Here is a 12716-nt window from a genome sequence, read left to right as displayed (position 1 = left end):
TTTACTTACCGCCACAGTTTTATCACAGTTTTATCATCCCACATCATACTGTTGTGACGTTTTACACACCAAAAGAGCGAAGCATAAAATAAGAGCAGTTCTGGCATGTTTCTTGTGAAGACAGACAAAAATAAGATGCAGGTAAGGATGGTGAAAATCTGCATTACAGCATGAGGACCTGCCAGCTAAATGTCTGCAAATAATGAATTAGTAGCACAATAGCAGGAACTTAGAACATTATGGAGAACCTCACCCAGTCCTTGTTGCCTCAGAAATATTTACCTTGGATTCTTTTTACAGTAGCGGTCTTTTGCTGAAATTCCCATCTTTCATTCCACAACTTTTTTATGGAAAATCCACATGACATAACTGTCCTGTAGTTTTTCTCTGCATTGTCCTTCTGTGTTTTTCAGACTTCTTCTGCATGTTAATAATAACATGACAACTCAAGACATCATGAACGATGGAGGTTTTTAGGATTTTTGCCCCTTTTACTCAACGGCTTTCTCCTTTTATATTTACCTTACTTTATTGCTGCCTAGGTAGCTCATCATTCATCAGTTCCCCTTCCCTGCAAACAAAAGTAGCTTTAATTACAAGTTACCATGCTTCCCTTTCGTTTAATTTTGTTTTGTAATAAAATCACTACTTTACTCTAAAAAACCCTGCCATCTTCTGTCCTAAACACCACTGATAGAAGCTAAGGAATGATTAAGAGGCAATTTGTAATTAATCCTCAAGTCATGCTAAAACAGTGGAACAATAGAAATTATTATTATTTAAAATTAACACATTGGCTGAATAGGACAGACTTTGGAGTAAATATTAGAATAGCATCTTTACCACAAGAAAGAGCTTTACTATTTACTCATTCGGTCATCGTTTCAGAGATATTTCCTTACCAGATTCCTCAGTGCCTTTGACAATGGCAGAACTTCTAATGTCCTGCCTTCACTGGAAAAGTTCTTAAAAATTCAGGGAGATATTCAGAGATGGATCTGCCTTGAAAATAATCCATGTCATTTATATTGAACTGTATAGCACAGTCAAACATCAGGAGTTGACCACAGGAAATGTTTTATGACATTTTGTATCATGTCACAAAATGTTTTATGATAATTTTTATGTCATAAAAAGTTTTATAAAATTTGCCATATTTCTATTCCACAGGAGTCATGTGTCCCAGATTTTGGATGCATTTTGTAAGTTAGACCATTTGAGGTACCTTGGTTCAAAAACTGTTGCCCTATGATGCACTGTTTCGCCCAGTTAAAGGTTACAAAGTATCAAACAGACACAAGAGTTTTAATGATAGATAGATAGATAGATAGATAGATAGATAGATAGATAGATAGATAGAACCTACAAGATAGATCTACAAGACTACCTAGACTGATATTTAAACTAGCCAGAAATTCAAGATCATAGTTCTGATAAAATACTAGAAAAACTCTTAATAACAAGCTACTACAAGCTCTAGAATTTAGGCCCAAAGTTCAGTTCTTATGCCTCTTTTCCCATTGTGACACCATAATAGATTGGGGCTTCTTGCATCACACAGTAAGAGGTGGTTGCCAACCTATTCCTTGAAATTGTAACAGACCAGCCTGGTCTCAGATTCTTTGCTTGTAATGGACCTGGCCAGCTCTTCCCTTCACACTATATGAAATCTCTAGTTTCCTTCTACTCCTGTTTACTTACTTTATTTTATTTATTAAATGTGCATGCCACCTGACTCCCAGCTATTTAATTTTGAACAAGCAATGCCTCCATAGTGGTTTTGCATGCACGGTCCCAAAATAGGTGCATTCAGCTTGTGAGTCAAAGATCTAGCAGCCTGTTTAATGTCTCTAATGAAAGCTCCATTTCAAATTCCAGGCTTCATGGAATTTGAAACCAGCATAGCTGAGAAAGATCCAAGGTTCCACCTCTTCCAAATAAAAATCATGGCCAGAGGTTCAGAGGCTCTCTGCTATGAAACTGTAGAGGAACACAGAAATGTCCTTGAAGGAAGTATGAAGGGACCGTTATCAAAACATGAGCTTGAGACTAGTAGCAAAACATGAGCTCAGTCTGGGAAAACAAGAACGTTTTGAGAGAAAAATTACTTTGCCTTCAATCTCTTTGGTATAAGAGGAAGGGAAGGGCAAGCACTGTCAGGGTTTCGAGGTTCTGTTATGATACCCTATTTCAATACAGTTCTGATATTTCTTGTGGTGTCTGTTTCCTAACCTGGCCTACCTTGAAGGGCTGACCACAATGTTGTTATGAGCAGTATGGAGTTTATTTATTTCTTTTATTTATTCGTCATATTTATATGGCTGCCCATCTCACAAACAAGTGACTCTGGGCAGCGTACAACAAAGCTAAAAACAATACATTGATACAAACAATTGTTATTTTATAATTATATATACATTACATGTATATGTGTATGTTTGTATATACATTATATACAAACAATTATTAAGATTGGTATTACTAAAAAACTTCAAGCTTATAAAAGACATAGAAAAGTAAAGAATATTAGGTGAAGAACAGGTATTAATTACACTGGAGCCATCTCAATCTTTGACCAGTCCCCTGGGGTCCCCAGGCCTGATGGCACAACCAGGTCTTGAGGGACCTCTGGAAAGTTAGAAGGGATGAAGCCAGACTCACTTCAGGGGGAAGATGTTCCATATAGCGGGAGACACAGCAGAAAAGGCCCACTGCCTAGGACCCACCAAGTGTAGCTCCCTCACTGACAGGACCCACAGCGTGCCATCTCTGCTGGATCTGGAAGGATGGGCAGATGTAATCAGGGAGAGGTCAAAACCAGCACCTTGAATTGGACCCGGAAACAGACTGGTGACCAATGCAATTCTCAAAGCAGAGAAGTAATGTATGATCTTCTAGAAACACACATGACTCCCCAGAACACTACATTCTGCAGCAGCTGAGGCTTATGGATATTCCTCAAGGGCAGTCCCAAGTAGAGCGCATTACATTAGTCCAACCAGGAGGTGACTAGGGCATAAGTGACTGTGAGTAGAGCCCCTCAATCTAGGAACGGGCGCAACTGACACACAACAGGGAGTTGAACAAAGGCCCTCCTAGCCACAACTGCCACCTGCTCCTCGAGCAGGAGTCGTGAGTCTAGGAGAACCCCCAGATTGCACAGGGGGTCTGTTTGGGGCAGGGCAACCCCATCCAGCACCAAGGATGGTATAGTCCTAGAACCGGTCCCAAAACCCAAAGCCACTCAGTCTTGCCAGGGTTCAGTTGAGTTTCTAAGGGCATGCAAAATGATGTTGTGGACACCTATGGCTGTCAACAGTTATTGCTGTTGAATGGTGCAATAATGACTTACAATTCTGTGGGAAGTAAGAATGAAAAGAGTCAATGGGAGCATGCTTAACCCCGTTTTAACGATGATTGGCTCACGCTTTTGACAATGAAAATTACATTCCATTTGCCAAAGTACTATTCCATTTCTTTTCCTTGGGTAGCAAACAGGTGTCCCACTGTTGATCTTCAGTGCACTGCTCTTTCAGCTGAAGAGAAAGCCATAAATAAGCACGTGGATTGGGGAATTCATTCAGATTCTGATAAGGAGTTGCCAGCTCTAAAAGGTCACCTCCTGTTTGAGGACAGGTGTCTTATCCAAGCTTATCTTCCTGATTGGGGCAGGTTGCGAAAAGCTATGCCAGCATTGGTTGCATTTGCAGCCAGGGAAGGTGAATTTAGCTTATGTATCCTGAGGTTTGTCTAGGCAGCAAATCCATATTCATACACAGGTAATCTATGTAGAGGCTCCCCTTTACACTGAAGAATGTTTGCCTGCAGAAAGAACACTGCATGTACAGGAATTCTCAGGGACCATATAAGTGGGGCTGTCTCTGGATCTTTGTGCAATAGGGGAACCCTGAGGATAGATGACCTTCTGTTTGACATTTTAATAAATATAGCTGAAGTGTTTTGGAATACACACTTTTTCTTTTCCTATTTTGCCAGCCCTTTAGTTTTATCTTTGAAAATATGGGTCTGGGGCTAATCAGGGTTCATTGTAAATTAACAGCCACTTTTGGTTTAAACGGGTTGTTTGATGGAAAACCAGTTCTTGTCAAACCAGATTTCTTAGCTGGTTGTAGTTGTCCTTTGTAGTTGAACAAAGAACTTCTGTGGTTCCTGGTCAACATTCCACAGAAAGAAGCAAAAAAATGCAACATGGACCTCAATGTCCCCGCTGCTATTCATTTCATCCTGCTGCTGCCCAGATTCCCAATGAGGGGGGTCAGACTGACCACCTTTCATATCCCTTTGCTGCATCTAGTGGGACTGAAGGCTAGCTTTTGATCATGTGGTATGGTTCAATACAGTCAAAAGGACTGCTTAAAATTGGGGAAACCTTTTGACCAGGCACATTTAGTTAACTGCTAGAGGCCTAGAAGGCCAAGCTGAAGATAGATCATTCTGGAGAAAACCTATCCAACTGGTTGCTAAGAGTGGACACCAACTTGGTGCCATTTGCTCAAGCAACTGGTGATCTACAGGTAGTCCTTGCTTAATAACCATTCATTTAGTGGTGGTTTGGACTTATGACGGTGCTGAAAAAACTAGCTTATGACCTGTCCTCACACTTACGGCTGTTGCAGCGTCCCCGTGGTCAAGTGATCAGGATTTGGGAGCTTGGCAACCAGTTTGTATTTATGACCATTGCAGCATCCCGTGGTCATGTGATCGCCATTTTTGATCTACCTAGCCAGCTTCTGGCAAGCAAAATTGATGGGGAACCACATGATCTGCTTAACCACGTGCTTTGCTTAACACCCATGATGATTCGCTTAATGACTGGTGCAAAAAAGGTCATGAAATTGGGTTGGATTTGCTTAATGACTGCTTTATCAACAACCAAACTTCCGGTCCCAATTGTGGTAGTTAAGTGAGGACTACCTGTGTTGTCTTAGCAACTAAATTGTTACATCCCTGCTTTTCAATTAAAAAATGGTTTTAAAATGTTCTGCATATGAAAAGTTGGGCAGAATGGGAATAGAATTGCCCTTCCACATTGAAGGATGAATTAGAAAGAGACTACAGTACAGTTGAGATAGGAACAAAGCGGACTGAGATCTGAAAGTATCAGAGTATTGGCTCTATCTCAGGAGATAGAAGAATAAGCTGCAGAACCCCTTTGTTAAAATGTTTTAAACCGAGCATTTTCACCTATCCTCAGCTAAGTGCATTTAGAAATGCAAAATTTACAGAAATATCCATAAGCTTCCAAAATTCTCCTCTAAAGGAAGCCATGTCTGAGAAAGTATTCATGAAACTCAAGAGAAATGAGAAGAGCGTAAAGTGGGGACACCCGGCAGGGAGACTGAAAAATAAAAAGCATATTTCAAAATGGCAATGTCATGAGTAAGGATGGCGAGCAGGGGGCTCCCATCCAGACTGTCAAGCGCATGCGTAGCACTGAGGAATTGGTCAGCCATTCAAAGAGACACCGATCGGGACCGCCTTAACCCTTGGGGTTTATATGTCTGGGTTTTCCCACGCTTCTTCAGTTCGTTAGGATTCCTGTTAAGTACTAGCAATAAATATTAGAGACCAGTTCCTTGTCTCAGTGTGTTTCCTGGTTGTTAGGACAGGCAAGACCTCTGGTACATCTGCTAGAGGAAATTGGCTTGCAACTTCACAAGTGAATAAGAAATCAGGATTGAATGCCGTAGCAGTTCTAAGGTGGACTGGATGAGATAAAGGCTTGTGCACAAAGCATAATCCACATTGCTTACTATAGACACCCATCTTTTTTCCCCTTCCCTTCCCTTCCCTCCTCCTTTGAAGGACTGTAAAGTAAGAGTGATATGCTGCCTTGCTCCTTCAAGTAGTCAAGAATTCCAAAGGCAATGGCTACAGAAACTTATTTCTTATAAGGAGAGAAGACTGGAGAATTCAGGGGATCTTGAAATACCAATACGTTATAATCTAGATTGCTGTTTCTCAACCTTGGCAACTTTAAGATGCGTGGACTTCAACTCCCAGAATTCCTCAGCTGGCTGGGGAATTCTGGGAGTTGAAGTCCATACATCTTAAAGCTGCCAAGGTTGAGATACACTGATCTAGAGAGCAAATTAACACAGAGGTCTTACTTTTAGAAAACCATTACCAAACCCTAAAAGTAAACAGCAGGCAAAAGATCCATCTCCTTTCACCTATTTCCAGCTGTTCCCATCCAAGCAAAGGAGGATAAATATTTTAGTGGATAAAGAGTGAATGTGTGGTCTGGAGATGGAGTAGAGGATTAGAACCTGGTCAGAAATATCAAAATCAGATTTTAGCCCACTAGCATGAGAGGTGCTTGGGTCTCTGGAGAGTCTGTCCTTATTTAAACCAAAACAGCATTTGAAATGGCCCTGGAGAGTCTTCTTGGCATCAGATATCACATGATTTATTTTTGTTTAATGTTCTGACACAAGGGCAGAGCTGTTCTGTCCTCAGAGAGACCTTGACAAAGCAACACCAACGCTGGGTGTTCTGGGCCTCAGGCCAGCTTTTGGAGAAGGGCCTGTTCACAGGAGATGGATAGCCTCCGTGGCTTCTAGCTTCCACCCATGATTTTGGAGAGTCGTAAATCTGGAGAATTCTGGGATAATGCAGTCTAGTTCAATCTTCCTACAACTTCAGTTGAACTTTCCTTCATCATGGAATTCCAAAATGCATCCATCTACTAATGTAATTGGGTTGATGGATTTCAGGGTAGGCATGCCCGTAAGTTCTGGGGTGATACTGTGATGCTATTCTTGGAAAAATTGAAAACTAATTCATGATGTTCCTTCCCTTTTTCGTGGGAACTATAGTTACCTGCTGGTTACATTATTGGCTGATTGCCTGCTTACGGCAAACACCTCTGCTTCAGTTGCTTTGAACTTCCTATTATTATCCTAGAACATTTTCTGGGTGAAAATCCGGAGGTGGCATTTCTAAATTGTAGATTGTCTGTTGCTTGTGTCTTTCATGCCCCCTGTGGCACAGCAAAACTCGGATATATTATATGAATGTACTTTAGGGACTACAAACTACATGTTAGTAATTAAAGGAATATAATTGATAGAAGAATACAAGGATAGATACTCTGATTGATACACCTTCTTTTCTTATTTGTTTACACTCTCAGACTAGAGAGCTTAGATGTTAGTTTGTCTGGACCTCATACTGCAAGCCACAAGACCTCCCCTCCCTGCCCCAAGGAGGATAGGTATAACTTTGTATTACAGTGATTACGTTCAATATTGACCAGTAGGAGAACTACACATAGAATCATAGGGTTGGAAAGGACCTTGGAGGTATTCTAGTCTAACCCCCTGCCCAGTCCAGGAACCCTCACGCCATTCTGGACGTTTGGCAGTCCAGTCTTTTCTTGAAAACCTCCACTGATGGAGCACCCATGACTTCAGGAGGCAAGCTGTTCCATTGCTTCATAGTTCTCAGAGTTAGGAAATTCCTCCTTCTTTGGGGTTATCTGTCTCTGTGAATCTTCTGCTTAGTGGTTCTTGTCTTATCCTCAGGGGCTGTAGAAAATAAATCCATACCTTCTGCCCTATGACATTCCTTCATGTTTCAGAAGACAGCTATCATGTCTCCTCTTGGTCTTCTCTTCTTCAAGCTAAACATGCCAAGTTCTTTTAACTGCTCTTCATAGGATTTAGCCTCCAAGTGCCTTACCTTCGTTGCTGTTCTTCCCTGCACTCTTTTCAGTTCCTCAGCATCCTTTCTGTATTATGGTGACCAGAACTGGATGCAGGATTCCAGGTGTGGCCTGACCAGTGCAGCATAGAGTGGTGCTAACTTTTTTTTATGATCTCGACACCCTACCTTTACTGATGCAGCCCAAAACTGTGTTGGCTCTTTTGGCAGCTGCGGCACATTGCTGTACAACCAGTTTCTTGTTGGACCTGCCAGGTGTTAGGTAGCACCCATATGTTAAATCTTATAGAGTGTATGTTCAACCCTGTAAACAGGATATGGAACACACAATCTGTAAGATCTAACAGACAGGCTCAGTAGTGAATGTGACTACTCTAATACAATACAAAAATTACTAATTTCTCTAACACAAATGTGGCACAATGCTGGTACCCCATGGGGATTTAGGGCACCTTAAAAATGTATCATGCTGTTTAATTATTTGTTATTTTAGAACATTTCTATGCTGCCCACCCTTTCAGCTACTTTGAGCAGTTGCCATTTAAACATACCTGATGTGTAGCCCAAACACTAAAATAGTACCATTAAAAGGCTTGAAACCCCCCTCCCCACCAGCTGGTTTGGGGAGTGCAGTAAGTAAATAACTAAATAAAAGTGGCAACTTGTTCCAAAATGGAGAAAGCCAAGATGGTTTCTCCTGATCTTGTCAGACTAGACTTACCCATCCAGATGAAACCATTCCTGGAGATTTCCCCCATCTTAACACTATGTGTGCATGTTATACACGTCTGTGTGTAGATGTGTGTGTGTGCTTGTGTGTGTGTAGACGTGTGTGTGTGTTTGTGTGTATGTGTATGTATTTTCAACAGAAGCTACATTTTAAAAAAAGAAGAAGAACTGGGCCAGGATTCAAAAAGAGACAACTGAATGAATAATTCTTGATTAAAATTAATTGCCTGTAAATTGCCAACCATTCCGTCTCATGGAGAGAAATGCAAAAGTATACACACCCACAGCATGCACCCACAGGAGGAGGAGAAGGAAGAGAGAGATTGCAAAGGTTTGGGTGGCGTTCTGCTGTTTTTAAACATAACAGAAGAGGTATGGTCTATTGATGTATGCATTTCTACATTCGCTTGAGGATCTGTGCAGAGAAAGCCATATATACAAAAGGTTCAAATAAAACCAGTAAAGGAAAGTTCTGCATTGGGCTCACCCTAACTGTTTGAATCAGAAAGAACACGGGCAGGAAGGGAAAAAAAAGAGCAGTGCAGAGCAGTACAAGGAAAACTCCCCTTAAGAAACACTGTTCATAATATTCAGTTGATCGGAGCATCTGACCTTTCTCGGAAGCATCACTCAGCACCCAAATGATCAGTAAAATAAGTGGACCCCAGAAAAGCTGTAGTAAAGAGCAGTCAGACATGTTTCCACTCAATTTAGTGCATGTGATAGTCTAAAGACCCTGCTGTTCAGATTTCAAGGGCAAAGGTATGTTACTTCAGTATCTGCCACTGGTTCTCCTGCATTTTATTTTCCACCCTAGGCTTCGTCTTCATGATGGCAAGCTTATAAAGGACCGCCGCTATCACCTTCGCACCTACCCAAATTGCTTTGTGGCCAAGGAGCTCATCGACTGGTTGATTGACCACAAGGAAGCCCCAGACCGTGAGACAGGCATCCGGCTGATGCAGAAGCTCATGGACCATGACATTATCCACCACGGTTGGTGAGCTTCTCAATTCTGGTAACCTTTGAGGACTTTTCCCAATGGCATGAAGGTGCTCAATCCAACTGGTCAGGTTGTTCTCTTAAACTGTGGCTCAGAGGTCTCACAAAAGCATCTAAGACTCTGTGGACCATGTTCGTTCCTTAAACCAAGCTCGGGGACATTCTGCAGCTCCCTGAATGTTGATCTCCAACGTCCATCTTTCTCACTATTGACCAGGCTGGCTAGGACTCCTGGGAGTGTAGCTGTATCTGGAAACCCAGAAGTTCAGGCCTCTCTGCTTTAAAGCAAGTTCTTGAAGTTGAGTCAACTGCCCCTCTTTGAAATCTACAGCTGAAAGGATAATCTAGTTGGGGATCTGATCCCTATGACCCCAAGGCTGGTCTGGTGCCTTCTCAGTGGTTTGCAGACATAAATAATGAAAGAGGAGGGCTTTTAACAAAAAAGGAGGAATAATCTGAAAGGTCAGTAAAAATATAAAGGGAGGAATAGAAAGATAGGGAATCAGTAGTAATATTTATATTACTTAAGTGCCATTGAATCAGGCTCAACTCCTGGAGATTGAATGGTGTAAACAAGAGAGAGGGAAGAATCCCAAGTTTTTAAAAAGTTCTTGTTTAGGCCCAAAACTTTCCTTTTACAAGGGCACTTCTGAAATCCAGGAACCCACTGACATTCACCAGTCTTTTCCAACAGCTATATTATAACAATGCATAAGTTTGCACTGTAATTACTTTCTTGTAGATGAAATGCAATAGATTATTACAAATAATTCAGGAGTTTGCATTTCTGATTGCAGAGAGTATTCTGTGTAGGGTGTTGATTCAAAAGTTGCTTTATATTTATAATTAACTTACAACCTCTTTGTGTTAAATAGCTTTGTATGGTATGGCAGTCTTTCTATTATTTATTTTCTAAAAAGCATGGCATAAGCAAACATTCTGCATTGGCATGCGTATCATAGGAAGTTGGTGAACTTGCGTAATTAAAGATATGAGTTTTGAACCAAGAGCAAGCCTGTAAGGTAAGAAAGGACTATGTTGAAAAATCTTGCTGTTCTGTAAAGAGAGTTTTCTTCATGGATAGCCAGAAATTCTTGATGGGGTGTTTGTTTTTTAAAAGAGAAGGTGATGCTTCAGTTTTCAACAAACCCACCATGAAGGAGCCAATTATTGAGGTGGGAATGGTCACTGGAAGATTTCTTAGGTGTTTCCTGCTTGATGAATATTCCCTTTTCAAGATATCTGGCAGAGGCCCCATCGACATTCCCCCTAGGAGATGCACAAGTCTGGGTCTATCTCCATCTCCAAATAGCTTGTAGCATGAGGTGGCTACAAATCAAAACATGCAGGTTGTGGAATATTTCCCCACAATGTTCTGAGGCAGAGCAGGAACAGTCAACAAAAGCTTGGAACACCAGCCCTGTGTGTATCTGAGAACCTCATCTGTAAACCACAGAACAGGGTAAGGAATTTCTACCCAGATGTGTCACGTAGGTGTACTGGCGAAAATCCAAGCGTGGGGAACTGAAGTCCTCTTTGATGGCCTCTCCTTCATGGATAGGAATCAAACATTCCATAAACACCTATGCATATTTTCATCGCTGTATGCGCTTGGCAAACATGATACTCGGCCTGCTCTGTGGGTGCTTTTTCAGAAATGGTATCTAGGTGGGGATGGGGTCCAGCTCTTTGAGTCTGCCGGTCCTGAACAGAACAGACACCATCAGCTAATGTTTCCCCAGCCTATGAGGGCTTAGCTATGTCTTCCATCATCTTCTGACAGAGAGCAATTCCACACTGCAGCTTAAGATGCTTGTCTCCTATGCTGTTCCCAGATGTTTCTTAAACTGACCTCAGAAAATCTGGATTGCCAGGGGTTGCAATGGGGCTGGACTGGTGTCCAGGATTATGATTATCACTAGCTGGCTCCTGTGGGGATCAGTCGAACAGTGGAGTCCTGGGTGCTCTCTGAACATGGCTGTTTGCTTGCAGACTTTTCATTACCCAGCTAGGTCGCTAGCCATCATCACTAGCATCATTATCACAAAGTTCATCACTTTGAACTTGGCAGGATCAATTTAAGTAGGATTTCTGACCACAGTCACGAACATCCATTTCTCTGATACCCTTTTCAGTGTAAATGTCTTGGACGCAGTTTTTTCAAAAAACCAACAGGTGTCTTCTCAAAGTCCTGTCTGGCAGAGCTACATCTGAGTACCTTTTGCCCGTAGTAAGCCTCTAGCTGCCTTTATTTATCACGCTTATTCTTTCATTAAATTCAGGGGTGAATATTCCACAGTCTATTGGGACCCCTAAGGGTGAGGGGGAAAAAATCTTGTATGTGTCCAAGGAGTGAAAAATCACAGGCGTTCAAGATATTTCTGCTAAGCGCTGACGTGAATGTGTTGCACGCTTCTCCAGTTTAATAGTGAGGTGGTAGGTAAGAAGAGCCACGAGGGTGATTCAGCATGGGCCATCTGTTCTCCAAAGGAAGAATGTTTGCAGATCTTCAAATTCTGCCTGAATTACGCAGCCCGCTTAACACCAAGTTCCATACTGTCTGCTGCAGATCTCTGTACCTCGGATTAAATGAAATGCTGCTATGGTGCTCCAGTGGAACTGCAATTAGTTTGGGGTTAATTATTAACACTTATATCTGATTTCCAACCTCCCCGCCTCTCCAAGCTGCCACAAATTTTCCACCGGCAAGGGGTAAGTTCAAAAGAATCATAAGACTTTTCCTTGATTTGCACAGCCCTATCAAGCAGGAGGACATTCGGGGGGGCTTTTCCAAGCCATCCTTCAGCCTGGATAATCCTCTGCAAAACAGACATTCCTGGGCATCCTTTTGGCTGAATTTGTCTTTCTTCAGCATCCCTGGGCTTTTGTGGATTTTAAAAAGCCAAGCTGTGGTCCTGTCCTTTTTATTAGCCAAAGGAAGAAACCACCTTTTGAACTGATCAGTAAGAAGAAAGCAATTTCCCCATCGGTTCCATTTTACTCTGGATGGTCATTCATGCCCTACTCACCTTGTGGCTTGATTACTTAATACAGTCTACATGGGGCTGCCCTTGAAGACCACTCAGAAGCTTCAGCTGGTCCAGAATGCAGAAGCGCAGGCAGTGGTGGGCAGGCCTTGATATATGCTGGCCTGACAGTCCTGCTTTGAGAACTACACTGGTTGCCAGTATGCTTCCAGGTGTGATTCATGGTGCTGGGCATCACCTATAAATGGTTGCTTAACAGCCAATCATTTAACAATGGTCCAAAGTTATGATGGCCTCAGAAAAAGTGCTTTA

At 42.0% G+C, this 12716-nt stretch overlaps 1 protein-coding gene across 1 annotated transcript in view; it reads left to right on the top strand.

The window, feature by feature from the left end:
* The window catches only part of LOC134492818 (DEP domain-containing mTOR-interacting protein-like), a 32989-nt gene that overhangs the window by 1272 nt on the left and 19001 nt on the right, over positions 1 to 12716 (top strand). Inside the window, exon 2 of the mRNA XM_063296936.1 lies at positions 9233 to 9411. Within this exon, the coding sequence (XP_063153006.1) occupies positions 9233 to 9411 (179 nt within the window). The remainder of the gene's footprint in view (positions 1 to 9232; positions 9412 to 12716) is intronic.

The sequence above is a fragment of the Candoia aspera genome, chromosome 3, assembly GCF_035149785.1.
Source record: "Candoia aspera isolate rCanAsp1 chromosome 3, rCanAsp1.hap2, whole genome shotgun sequence".
Taxonomy (NCBI): domain Eukaryota; kingdom Metazoa; phylum Chordata; class Lepidosauria; order Squamata; family Boidae; genus Candoia; species Candoia aspera.
This window is presented reverse-complemented; position numbering and strand designations above follow the sequence as displayed.